Genomic DNA, 13,800 nt, shown 5'->3' with positions numbered 1-13,800 from the left:
ACCATCCACTAGAGCTACATACGTGGTCAAGTGGAAGAGATTTTTTATTTCGGTGATGCAGAAGGTTACATCTGATGAAAGCATCAATACCCCTCATCTTGCATTTGAAGCAGCTAGGTCTGGCGGTTTCATCCTTAAAGGTTCACCTGACGGCGAGCTCTGCGTTCCATCCAGGGATTGACGGTTGATTGGTGCTCACTAGCCTGATGAGCTGCTTCCTCAGGGACTAGACAGGTTATACCCTCAAGTTCACCATCCAGTACCAGCATGGGACCTTAACTGGTACTCTCCAGGTTAATGGGGGCCCCTCTTTGAGGCCTTAGCAACACGCTTGCTCTTCTACCTTTCATGGAAGGTGGCATTCCTGGTCACGATAACTTCAGCCAGGAAGGTATCTGAGCTCAAGGCCTTGACGTCCAGGGGGCTCTTGGACTGACCTGATAGATACCAGTAGGGGAAAACCTTCTGATGACTGTGCATGCAGTGCACACACCTACTTAGAATGGACATGAGCAACACATCTCAAAGAACAACAGTTACAAAAGTAGGTAACCATCTTTTTCACTGACATTTCTATTAATTTTTTAGTTATCTTGTAAGAGAAGTTTTCCTCACTTATAGCTGCAGGTACTTTCTGTGATATAATAGATATTGAAATTAGTTCTATAATAGAAGAGTAAAATAAAAGTGATAGAGGATATCAGAAGTTGAAAGAGTAATAAATTACAACAAATTTGTAGTATAGATAAAGTATGTTTAGTTGCTTAAGTTTACAGTTGGTATAAATACTTATTTGGGATACACTATGTACTGTTATGTGTAAATGTCTAGTGTGTACGCACACTAATGCTTGATTTCAAAATTTTAAAAAATGCAATTGTTGAACTTTCGCTCCCAATGAGTCAAATAGATATTTCTACTGTGTGTTTAAACAAAGCATTGTATGTTAATATTTTTATTTAAAATTAGATCTCCAAAAAGGAGACGATCGAGGTCTGGATCTCGATCTCGAAGGTCGCGTCATCGGCGCTCTCGTTCTCGATCCCGGGATAGGCGCCGACACTCTCCTAGATCTCGGTCGCAGGAAAGGCGTGAACGAGAAAAAGAGAGAGAACGCAGATCAAAAGGTCTTCCTCAAATCAAATCAGAAACTGTTAGTGGTGAGTGCTCTCCTTTGATCATTTTACTTTGAAAGGAAAGGAGGCTTTAGTGCAAAATGGTTCTTATTATAGCATCCTTTCTCAGGTGCTTAAGATTTTCTCTTTAAACAGCTGCATTCTGTGAAAAGGTGAGGAAATTTCTTTTAGCAGTTTGAGTTCTGTGAGGCTGAAGAAATTGTTAAAATTCCAGACAAATGTTACATCTAAAACAGTTGAAATTTCAAACATAGAATTTGGTTTCTAAAACCCTTAACTAGGCACAATGCCTTCAATGGGTTTGAGAGATTTGTGGATGAATTAATAATGAGTGAAAAATCACTTCTGAGCAGTCTCAGAAGACTCAAGTATTTTGCAATCTAATGATGGCTACCACACACCTCATTGCATGTTGTGTGGTCAATATGACAGACTGGTGGGGGGAAGGGAGGGGAGGGGATGAGGGACTGCTGCTTTAACTCTTGCTGCCTTAGTTTGAATGGAATAACTCTTACAGAAACATGCCAAAATCAAGATTGGATGTTTTTCTAAGAGATGCTCTAGAAATTATTTTAGGGAAATTGTATGGCCTGTGTTATACAGGAGTTCAGACTGGATGATCATGATGGTTCTTGTCTGGGTTTGAAATCTTTGATGTAAAGCCTCAGACAATGCACTTTCAGTAAGTGCTGGTGCCAGAGAGCTCTCAGTGCTGGAAAGTCATCCGTGCTACTTGAGATTCTAATGTGTCAGCACCACGAGGGCTGACTTCTTACTGCCGGTGGTGGTCTTAGATTTGACTTGGTTGCTATTCCCTTTTGACAATAGTGCTGTACCACTGTCTCATCTGTTGGTTCAGTTAGACCTGGGCTGTCAGATGACCTTGAGTTCCCTCTGATCTCTACCATCAAATATAGGAGGAACTTCGAGGTGAGGAAAAAGAAAAACAGAGACCTGGATCTGAGGGGGGGGGAAATGTCCTCAAACTCCAGTTGCATCTCCTGATGTTGCAGATTCCTCAGATGAAGACTGGGTCTCCTAAAGATCAGGGGAACTCTCTTGTGCCAGGGTTGTTGCCTCTTCCTCTACAAGGGCCATCTAAAAGGCCAGACAAAGGGATGAGTCTCCTCCATGTCAGTCTCAGTGCTAAGGATTGCCTGGTTTAAGCTTGGTGCCATCTGAGTTGGGCTTTGAGGTATGCCTGGATGCATCCTGGGAAGAAACAATTCCAAACCATAGTGGTGGTCGACTCTCCTCCTATTCCAAAGCTGTTTGAGTGAATTCATGCCATCTCCCTTTTGTGGGTCGTATTATACTTTGATAGTGTAGCCTTATTGGAATACCTCTATACCTTGAGATTCTCAGGCGTTGTAAAGAGGGAAGCCAAGTCTGCACCCAGTCTTGTTCTTTGGCTTCTCCCAAGAAATCTGCAGTTCTCACACTGTCTGCCTTGACGAATTGAGCAGCCTGGTTCCTCTTCTCTGCTGTTCAGCACTGTAGATCTGTCTGAATCAGAAGGACTTTGGCTTGGAGGATGTGGAGCTGATACTGAACCTTGTGTTGTCTACATTTCTAGATTAAAAAAGTATGGAGGCTTCTTCTACGTTTTCCCTGGGGATATGAAGTAGTTCCTGGAATCAGTAGACAAAATAAGAGACCTTGAATTTAGTGTCAGTCCAGAAGAAGACCTGTCCTCTTTAATATTTGTGGGTAAAGGCTGAAGCAGGTTTACTTTGCCTGTTAATGAGGAACTTTTTGACTAGCCAGACACATTTGGGCAGCGCACTCTCAAATGCTTTTATTATTAGAGGTGAAAAGACCTACCAAGTGCCTCAGGTGTTTAGATGCTGCTTTTCCAATCCCTCTCCCAATTCTTTGTCATGTCTGTTGCCACTGGGAGATGCAGGTTATCTACGGTTAGCCATTCTATACCTACTTACAGGGAGTGTAAAAGGATAGATTCCATGAGTCAAATTCTGCCATACTTACTTTTGAAGTGGTGGTTGTGGAAGCCTGTATTTTGAACTACCTCTGTTCCATTTTCAACCTAAAGAACCAAGTTAACTGTAATTAATTTAAATACACTTCTTGTCTACAGATCCCTGACACTATTCCTTCCTGGCTTAAAAAAAAACCAACAAAAAAACCCCACCTCTCTAATCAATAAGTGTTTCCATCTGCTAACCAAAGAAGGGAACCATTTAAGTGTGCCCTTCTTGCCAAGAAGGCTAACAGCATTTTGGGCTGTATAAGTAGGCATTGCCAGCAGATCAAGGGACATGGTCATTCCCCTCTATTCAACATTGGTCAGGCCTCATCTGGAGTATTGTGTCCAGTTTTGGGCCCCACACTACAAGAAGGGTGTGGAAAAATTAGAAAGAGTCCAGCGGAGGGCAACAAAAATGATTAGAGGACTGGAGCACATGACTTATGAGGAGAGGCTGAGGGAACTGGGATTGTTTAGTCTGCAGAAAAGAAGAATGAGGGGGGATTTGATAGCTGCTTTCAACCACCTGAAAGGGGGTTCCAAAGAGGATGGATCTAGACTGTTCTCAGTGGTAGCAGATGACAGAACAAGGAGTAATGGTCTCAAGTTGCAGTGGGGGAGGTTTAGGTTGGATATTAGGAAAAACTTTGTCACTAGGAGGGTGGTGAAGCACTGGAATGGGTTACCTAGGGAGGTGTGGTAGAATCTCCTTCCTTAGAGGTTTTTAAGGTCAGGCTTGACAAAGCCCTGGCTGGGATGATTTAGTTGGGGATTGGTCCTGCTTTGAGCAGGGAGTTGGACTAGATGACCTCCTGAGGTCCCTTCCAACCCTGATATTCTATGATTCTAAGAGGAGGGATCTGTCATCCATTCGAATTGATTTATCCTGTCTGCTGGAAAGAAGGCCTTATCTTGTGCCTGCCAGGTACCACCTTGCTAGCAAGATCTTTCATTTTGTATTGTCACCTGTCTAGAATCTGTCACCTTGGCCTGTAACTGAAGTGTGAAACATTGGGAGTTAGTATTTGCTTTGTTAGGGTTCATTCATTATAATTTGTTGGGAAATCCACAGATCTGCACTGACACAGCAGTAAAAAATTTTTCCCCCCTTTCTATCACAAATTTTAAAATGTGTGACTCTTTAAAATTCCAAGTCAATTAAGCATTTATTTATAATTTTGAAATCTGTGCATACATTCTAACAATGGTTATGATGTAGTCATGGCTAAACAGAACCCTAAATTCAGCTCCTGGCAGGTAAGAAAAACGGAAATAACTTTCAAATGTTTCTGTTTTAAAAGATATATTTATTTTGTAATATTATAAATACTTGAATTATAAATATTTTTCTAACAGAAAAAAAACTTCAATTTATCTTTAATGGCCATTTTAACACAAGCCTTTATATTGCAGAAGTAAAATTTAAAAGTGCAAATTTGTAAAGTCCTAAGTATCGGACTTTGTTTTTCTTTTAGTATGTAGTACTACACTGTGGGTAGGACAACTAGACAAAAGAACAACTCAGCAGGATGTTGGAAGTCTTTTAGAGGAGTTTGGCCCGATTGAATCTATAAATGTGAGTATAAAAGGTGAAATATAAGCCAAGGTCATGATATGCCTTTGTTATAAAGAGGCCTTTTATTTATAAACAACTCATTTATTTAAAACAACTTTTTGTTTTAGTGTTCATTCCCAAGATCAACACTTACCTTTTACACTGTACCATCATCTTTTTTGAACTATTGCCACAGTTAGATTTGTGGAAAATATGAAGCGGTTGCTACAAGACACTTGCTTTTAAAAGCACTGTTGTTCTTGGGGTTAACCCAGAAGAGTACCCCAATTTCATGAGCACCATGCTTTGTCTTAGGAGACCCAAGTGAAAGATGAGGAGCTTAGCTGCAGGATGCTCGCTGCACAGCTGTTGTCCTCCATTCTCCTGCCCAAAGTTTGATTGTGTGGAGACCCCTTGATTGCAGAAACTTGTTTATGTAATATTCTGCTAGTACACTTTTCTTCCACTTCCTTTAAGCTTACGGCAGTCTCTCTTAATTTTTTGTTATTTTGATATAGCTTATGGTCCTACTAGCAGTGAAACTTAAAAAATAAAAAACAAAAAAACAAAAATCCATAATTTGGCTGTAGCTTCTCTCTGCTACCTCTGATTCCTCAAAACAAATTAGAGGTAGCTTTGTAAAAATAATTTTTAAAAAGTGACTATTGTTAAAATGATTACAACCATTTGAAGAGAAAACTGAAAGCAGAGGTGTAGGTGGCAATTTGTAGTTTTTAGAAAAACAAACTGCTTATGTATTAGAGGAAAACCATTAAAAATGCCATGATCTTGGAGCTAATTTATGTATATGCTATTCTCAGACATATTAAGGATGGAGTACTTTTCATGAGCATGTTCCCTCACATGGAATATCTACATTGTGGCATAAGCACTTGCCCCCTTGTTTATCAGGCTACACTCTCTCTAAACAGGAATTTTAGATGGATAAATATTAATGTCATCTTGATATTAGTTTAGAAGGTTATCCGCTAATAAGTATTAGATCTGTTTATGCCCTCTAACTCATCCAGAGGTCTTCCTGACATGCAAGACTGTTGTTACAGCCTACTTCTGTTTAATAATACATTGGTTACCTTTTGTTTTACCACATGTAGCAGCTTAAATAATGTTGTTCCTGTACATGTTGTAACAGATGATACCGCCTAGAGGATGTGCCTATATTGTAATGGTTCACAGACAGGATGCTTACCGTGCCCTACAAAAACTGAGCCGAGGCAACTTCAAAGTCAATCAGAAATCTATAAAGGTACTACTTTGAAAAATGTTATAATAGATTGAAACAGTTTTAAAACTTACCATGATCCTTAAATTTAATATTTTATATATAGCATGATGTTCAGTAACTTATGTGAATGCCCTACTTAGTTTGATATTGGTGAGCATTTGGTATATGGAAATTGATGACATTTGGATCCGTTCTCCTCCTCCAGGTCACTAACAAGGGTTTCTCTTAAGCTGACAAAAGGGTGCCTGTCTTAAATTCCGTTTGTCTTGTAATCATTTTGGGGAAACCCTCAAAGAAAATAGACTACTAAATAAAGTAAGCTGATTCAATAGTGGCATTCTTTCTTCTGAATCAGTATAAATCAGTGTCCCAATATTTTTTTAGAAAGTTCAGTGCTGTCTTGAATGAAACCAAAATGAAGTGCTGACCATTTGGGATCATTTAAAGTAAATCAAAATCTTATAGCATCTTTTACAAAATATGTGGAAGAATTAGCACAGACAATCTGGTTAAATTCCCGTATTTATAATTGCCTAAATTTCTCCTGCAGCTCCAGTTGGACACAGTATCCTTCTGTTGCTTCCTGACCTATGTTGTGATGCTGAATGCTGTTTAATTTTAAGTGCATATTTTCTGAGTATTTAACAAAAAAGTTAAAATGCAGCTGGGCTCTGACTTTTTTTTCTTTTTTCTATTTTCTTTCTTAAGATTGCATGGGCTTTAAATAAAGGAATTAAACCAGACTATAAGCAGTATTGGGATGTAGAATTAGGTGTTACCTATGTACCGTGGGACAAAGTGAAGCCTGAAGACCTTGAAAGTTTTTGTGAAGGAGGAATGTTGGACAATGAAACTCTTAGCCCAGGTAAAATACACAGATTTTTTTAAATCATCTTCAAATGAATTATTTTGGGTTGATTTTAACTAGAGCTGAGAATAGTTTGTTTCAATAGAAATCATTCTTATTTACAAACATGTTAATATTGATTGTATAGAAATATTATATTTGTCTTGACCTAAACTATGCGCATAGACTTCTGTATGTGTAGACATGTACTGAAAATTCAAGTTTTGTTAAATTTATAATAAGAAAACAGCGATAGATATCGTGGTAAACCACTTAGTGGGAATGACCATTTATGGCTTAACACACATGCTAACGATAGCTTTTATTACTAACTGTTGTGGTTTAAAAAGTGCATAAAACAACCATGTGACCAAAATTTATTTTAAAGTTGGAAGTTATTGTGTCTGTTTTTGTGAATTGGTGATATGGAACACTAGACTATTGTTGATTTTAACAGTTTAGCCATTGATGTGTGAGAGAAACTTCAGTGGCCAATCAGTGTTGTTTCAACATTCTTCATTGTTCTATCCAATTTTTAGTTAGCTCTGGGTCATTTTTCTCCCAGATAAATGCTTTAATAAGCAAAAAAGCAAAGAATACATTAAAATGAGCGATATGTGAAAGCTTATTCAGCAATAATCTGCGGTAGACTTCACATTGGCTTTGCTTAAATGTTTGTACTTCCAGCAACCTAAGTGATTTCAGGCATTTTGTATCATCTCAGGCACTATTTCAGTCTCATCTCAGTGCAGCATTTCTGTTGATAGTAAATCAACACTTGTGTTCCATCATCAAGAACGGCATTCTAAATCTCTTGTCTTTTTTCTTGCTGTTTTATTCTTTTTTGTGTTTAATATCTGGACTGTTTCTCCATGTAGTTTTTTGCCTCATCCATCTTGCTTTTTCTCTGCAGGTTTCTCAGAAAGCATTGATTGGCAATAGGGACCTCCCCTAAATATGTCCTCACTCCATTATAAAATGAGCATTAGCTATAGCTACAAACTCCTCTAGTGGTACTTGACTAGTGTTTTCTCATGTTGTTTTTCACAGGAGTATGTTGTACCACACAGCACTAATACAATATTAGTGCTCCCAACATGGTGATTATCAAAGGGAAAAGCTGTCTTTGCCTTGCCCTGGAATAACTAATTATGCGTACTGACTGCAGAGCTTGTTCCAGGCAACATCTCACTGTTTTCATTATTGTCGCTAATGTGCTTCAGAATCCTTCGCAGAAATGCAACAGCAGTTCTGAATGCAAAGATCTGAGTCACATCAGCTGTTAAATGAATATTGGAAGACTTTTTTTTTTTTTTTTTTAACTTGGCTGGCTTTAGTGACTGCTTGTTGTACAGTCTGTATTTACAGAGATTTTTCAGTTTGTATTTTCAGAAACACCTTTACATATAATTTGTTATAGAGACAGTTAGCTGATTGTTTGCAACATAATCGTCACATTGGCTTTACTTAGCAGCCGTCGATAGTGACTAAATATTCATACTTTTTCAACTGAACTGGCTTCTATTTATTTCCTGTAGAGTGGAAAGGAATTTCTAAGAAATCTGAAAATGAAGTAGCTCAAAATGGAGGTGCAGAAACTACACATAATGAACCAGTGTCACCTATCCCTAAAGCATTGCCTGTTCCAATTCCTGTTCCCATACCGGCACCTATAACAGTACCTCCTCCACAGGTGAGATTGTTTACTTGTTTCTGTCCATTTGCTGCTGGATAGCTGCAACTAGAAACATATTTAAATCATAGTTCAACTTGTCAGTTCTTGAATTAATCATAGAGATGGGAGAGTGGGGGAAAGAAAAGTCACAGAGTATCTGAGGTAGTGTTTAGCCTTTTTTTATTCTGGTATGCCTGTCTGCTAATTGGTAACCCTGGCAATGTGTCACATATATAATCTTCTTTCCCACATCCAGCTTCTACCTGATACCAACTGCTTGAATCTTTTTTTTTTTTTTTTTTTTTTTTTTTAAAAAAAAAAAGGCAGTGCAACTTCAGCCTAGTTTTACCTTCCAGCTGAGCACACCTTAGCAAAAAGCAACTGGTCTCATCCTAGCTGCTGAACTAAGTCTCAATGATAGTAACAAAAATCACAGAAGATGGAGATGAGGTATATGTGACGGGCTGGGTCACAGAAACCCCCTTGGGAACTGTCAACTGATGTGCCAAGACTGCTTCTGCCCCTGCTTTCCCTGTCAGCTCAGGACTCCAGCACCCTGTCTTATTGAGCCACACACATCCATCTGCTCCAAAACCAACCCAGGGTCTGAATTACGTGCCCCAAAGCTGCAGACCTAATTGAAAGCAGCCTACAGAAGTGTTCCTGTCTTTAACACTCAGATGCCCAACTCCCAATGGGGTCTAAACCCCAAATAAATCCATTTTACCTTGTATAAAGCTTATACAGTTTAAACTCCATAAATTGTTCACCCACTATAACACTTGAGGGAGATATGCACAGCTGTTTGCCCCCCTCACCCCCCAGGTTAATACATACTCTGGGTTAATTAATAAGTAAAAAGTGATTTTTATTAAACACAGAAAGTAGGATTAAAGTGGTTCCAAGTAATAATAGACAAAACAAAGTGAATTACCAAGCAAAATAAAATAGAACACGCAAGTCTATGTCTAAGAAACTGAATACAGATAAAAACCTCACTCAGTAAGCTTCCTTTTACAGACTAGTCTCCTTCTAGCTTGGGTCCAGCAAACACTCATACCTCCTGTAGCTACTGTCCTTTGTTCCAGTCCCTTTCAGGTATCCTTGGGGTGGAGAGGCGCTCTCTTTAGCCAGCTGAAGACAAAATGGAGGAGTGTCCCAGGGGTTTAAATAGACTTTCTCTTGTGAGTGGAGACCCCCCCTCACTCCTATGCAAAGTCCAGCTCCAAGATGGAGTTTTGGAGTTACATGGGCAAGTCACATGTCCATGCATGACTGAGTTTCTTACCAGCCAAGCCACATTCCTGGGAAGGCTCCGATGTGGATTGGCATCTCCAAGTTCATTGTTGGCTTGTGTCTTTCTTCCCAGAGCCACGTAGTCTGCAGTGATCAGCTCAAGGTCATTTTTGGTGGTATCACCAATGCCCATGTGGATAAATAGGATGGTGTAGTGGTCCAAGGCCTTGATGTGTCTCGGCAGACTCTGTCAAATTCTGAATTCAGATTCCAGACAAGCAGCACACTTCTCGGGATTCCCAGTCCAGATGGCTGATGAATGTCTCCATCCCCCTTAGGAGGGAGGCCCTGACCACCACCACCTTTCTCCGCCACTTGGGAATGATAGTAGTGGAACCCTCATTCCTAAGACAATGCATCCCACCATGCCTTCCAGTCAACAGGGATCTCCTTCTGAACCATTCCCTCAGATTACTCAAAGGCATTCTCAGCAGTGATACCTGTACCGAGAGCTTGAAAATGGTTGCTTATCTTTGTGTTGGAGGTATACCAGCTCCCATCCTCACTGCTCTTCAGTCCCCCCTGGACTGCCTTCAGTGATTCTTCGGAATGCTGTGCCCACAGTACCAAATCCTGACTTTTATTCCGGAAGCTTTGGTCCAATAAAAGCTACTGCATGAGTTTTCTTAACCAGATTGGTTGTAACCTTTCAATCTGTCAGTTTATCACAAGAGTGCATTAGCTTGTTCCATATGCTGTTTATAAACTAACTTTCCTTGCTGTTGACTTAAAAGTAATAAATACAGCCCTTGTAGAATTTGAACAAAAATCAGTGTTTTCGATACTTCACTGAGTTAGCCTTTGAGTACTTCACTAAAAGTTTAGAAAAATCCATTGTTATGGTGCAGTAATGCTGCTTCTTTGAGGAGTATCCCTATGGGTTCTCTGTTTCAGGTGTGCGTGCCCTGCATACGCCTTTGATCCGAGACTTTCATTAGCTATGTCATTTCAGCCCGTGCATGCACCCTATGCAACCTCCATGCCCCACCCCAAGGCTATAAAGGGCTGCCTGGGTGAACCAGCCTCACTTCCTTCTCAACTGCCTTGGCCTGAGATGAAGCTTTAGTATGTCCATCTTGAGCGTGCCTTGGCTGTTTTTTTCTCTTTAGTTTTTTAGTTAGTTAGATTAGCTTAGTTTAGTAATTGAAAGGATTAGTTTTGTTCCTCTGTCCTCCCTCTGGAGAGACTTCCTCTCCTTGGAAGGGCATGCTGGGCTCACCAGGATTCAAAGTGTGCTTCCCTTGCTGGGAAGCCATCCCTGTTAGTGATCTTGATAGTCACTGTAACAGTGGATGCATCCCTGTTGGGAGGGAGAGCTCCAAGGCAGATGGTCACTTCAAGAAACCAGTCTTCACATTAACCTATTGGAACTCAGGACAGTCAGGAGTTCCTGCCTTTATTTTCTGCCTCTCAGCAGGGACAAGTCAATCTGTATCATGCAACATACAAGCAGGAATGAGATCTCCCTTCTTCTATGCGCTAAAGCAATACAGATTATAAAAAGGCAGCTAGTCGTGAACCTAGGGAGCAACGAACAGAGAAGAAGCAAACACAAGGAGTTTGCCTGGAAGTTCTCCTAGGGAGAGCGCACAGAGCTTTTGTCTTTCAGGCTTCCAGAAACAACAAAAACATGGTATGAAGAGGCTCTTGATATATTACAAGGAAGAAAATACAGGTAGTGAGGTGCCAGCTATTGTGACCTGCACAGGATATGTTTGGTTTTCTCCTGGAGGACAGAAGCGACTTCATCTGTATGAAGTGTATGCAAGTCTCCCTACTGGAAGAAACGGTTAAAGGACTAGAGGCCCAAGTATCGATCCTGCTTTTCTTTGAAGCAGATGCTTTGCCTTTTTCCATTCCTTTCTAGGAAGTAGATACCACCCAAAAATCAACCATTGGTCAGTAACTACATGTAGTCTTCCAAATGACCCATTAGAGATCTTTTTAGGTCTCTCAATTAATGAGGCAATCTTTTTAAAACTTAAATCTTCAGTATGTTTTAGTGGTATCATGGCTATTACTATTGGGAATTGGGAAAAGAAAATGCTCTCCTGTTATTACTTGTTGTAATACACTGAGAAAGTTTTGTTTCGCTTATGTTTGGGATATAGTTCTATTAGAGAAATTAATGCATAAAATTAAAACTCAACAAAGAGGACAAACACCTATCATATCATATGTAAACATCAGAAGTCCTTTTATTTTAATTTTCAGATAAGATACATTAACCAGGTGTAAAACCACCACACTTACCTTTTATAGTAATAAATGAGATGTTGATTTACATGAAATTTTTCCAGTAAAAATGTCCATGTACACTAGCAGGAAATACAGAAAACTCTCATAACACCTTTATGAAAACTGACTAATGACTATATCGAAGAAATATAACCAAAACAATACACACAGCAGGAAGGAAATGTAAATTAAAACTAACTTTATAACATTTTAAAATAGGAAATATTATGTTGTCATATTTCAGGCATAGTCTAAACTTTAAATAAAAATAAATTAAAGTCTGCTCTGAAAAACAAAGTTAAATTTAAAAAAAAATTATGAGAATGGTGGGATAGGGTTGTATGTTCCTCTCAATCTCCATATCAACTTTGCTTATTTTATGGCAAAAAGACATCATCTTTGATAGATAGCTCATGCAAACTCAGCCTAGGATCTGAGAGTTGAGCTGAGTCTTCCCTTCTTGTGCAATTGCCCTGTTTTATTCATTTTCTCTGAAGCACCCGGCATTGGTCACTGTCGGAAGACAGGATACTGTAGTAGATGGACCATTGGTGTGACTCAGTATGGTTGTTCTTATGTTCTAAGGAATACAGTTCAGTTAAATCAAGAGCTATCATGGGTCTCCAGTGCTATTAGGAGTAAAAAGTACCTTTTTTGGCTACTCAGATGCAATGGAATCCGTGACCAAATCGTATCCTTATTTATAAGGTGCCATTTTTATCTAGTCACTTTTCAGAGCAGAACTGCAATTTAATGTGATGGTGTTTTGTGTGTTCGCCAGTGTTTGAGTAAAATCATAGCCATCTGTGATCAGTTTCAGTTTTGACAATAAATTTGTTACTTTGTCTTGTCTAACAAAGTAAGCGCAGCAGACTATTTCTCACCAAATGCATGTGGTTTTGAGGCTAACTCTTCCTTCCTTCCTCTGTAGGTTCCACCACATCCATCAGTTCCACCACATCCGTCAGGTCCTCCTGTAGTTGGTGCACTTCAGCCTCCTACTTTCACGGCTCCTTTAGGGATCCCTCCTCCTGGGTTTGGCCCTGGTGTACCACCACCACCTCCATTTTTGCGACCTGGATTCAATCCAATGCATTTGCCCCCAGGTATATGAAGTACTTCCAGAGAATATACTTTGATTTAAACTTATAACCATTTAAAGTGTCTGCAGTAAAACTGCAGAATTAAAATATGATCTTAAAAGTACGTAGTGTTAAAATTTGTCAGTTTTTGTGTTTGTTCATATAGGTTTTCTTCCTCCTGGACCGCCACCTCCTATAACCCCTCCAGTATCTGTTCCTCACACTCCAGGAATAAGCATCCCAAATTGTAAGTGTCTGTGTGTGTGTGTGTGTACATTTGATTAAGGGGACTGTAGAGAGAAGGAATTAGGTGTATGCAGGAAAAATAACATCTAACTTTTCATATATTAATGTAATTGTTCCTCAGCTACTGTGGCTGGAATAAATGAAGACACTACAAAAGACTTATCTATTGGAAATCCCATTCCAACTGTGGTTTCTGGATCGAGAGGGAATGCTGAAACTAGTGATGGATCCAAAATATTTGGAACTGGTCCACCACCTGTAGCACCCACTAACATACCTCCTCCACCTGTCACTCAACCTATTCCACTTCTTGGTAAGTTCGTTTTTTATTGTTTGCATATTTTTCAATTTATGCTCAGTTTGTTTAAGAATCAGGGTTTTTTTAAAAGCAAACTAGGATATTTATGCTTCTTGTTACCTATTTAAAATGTATGGGAAACTAACACAGTTCAGAGCAAGCTGTGTACTGAAAGTTCTGTCTTGTCTATGTAT

General features: G+C 39.4%; 1 protein-coding gene across 2 annotated transcripts in view; it reads left to right on the top strand.

Annotated features, from left to right (window-relative positions):
- The window catches only part of SCAF4 (SR-related CTD associated factor 4), a 74,795-nt gene that overhangs the window by 50,438 nt on the left and 10,557 nt on the right, over positions 1-13,800 (top strand). For both annotated transcript variants that reach the window (XM_050957089.1, XM_050957084.1), the window contains exons 12-19: positions 970-1,160; positions 4,599-4,699; positions 5,832-5,945; positions 6,633-6,789; positions 8,310-8,464; positions 12,912-13,086; positions 13,229-13,309; positions 13,430-13,621. In XM_050957089.1, coding sequence (XP_050813046.1) covers positions 970-1,160; positions 4,599-4,699; positions 5,832-5,945; positions 6,633-6,789; positions 8,310-8,464; positions 12,912-13,086; positions 13,229-13,309; positions 13,430-13,621 — 1,166 coding nt within the window. The remainder of the gene's footprint in view (positions 1-969; positions 1,161-4,598; positions 4,700-5,831; positions 5,946-6,632; positions 6,790-8,309; positions 8,465-12,911; positions 13,087-13,228; positions 13,310-13,429; positions 13,622-13,800) is intronic.

This window comes from Gopherus flavomarginatus, chromosome 1, assembly GCF_025201925.1.
Source record: "Gopherus flavomarginatus isolate rGopFla2 chromosome 1, rGopFla2.mat.asm, whole genome shotgun sequence".
Classification (NCBI taxonomy): domain Eukaryota; kingdom Metazoa; phylum Chordata; order Testudines; family Testudinidae; genus Gopherus; species Gopherus flavomarginatus.
This window is presented reverse-complemented; position numbering and strand designations above follow the sequence as displayed.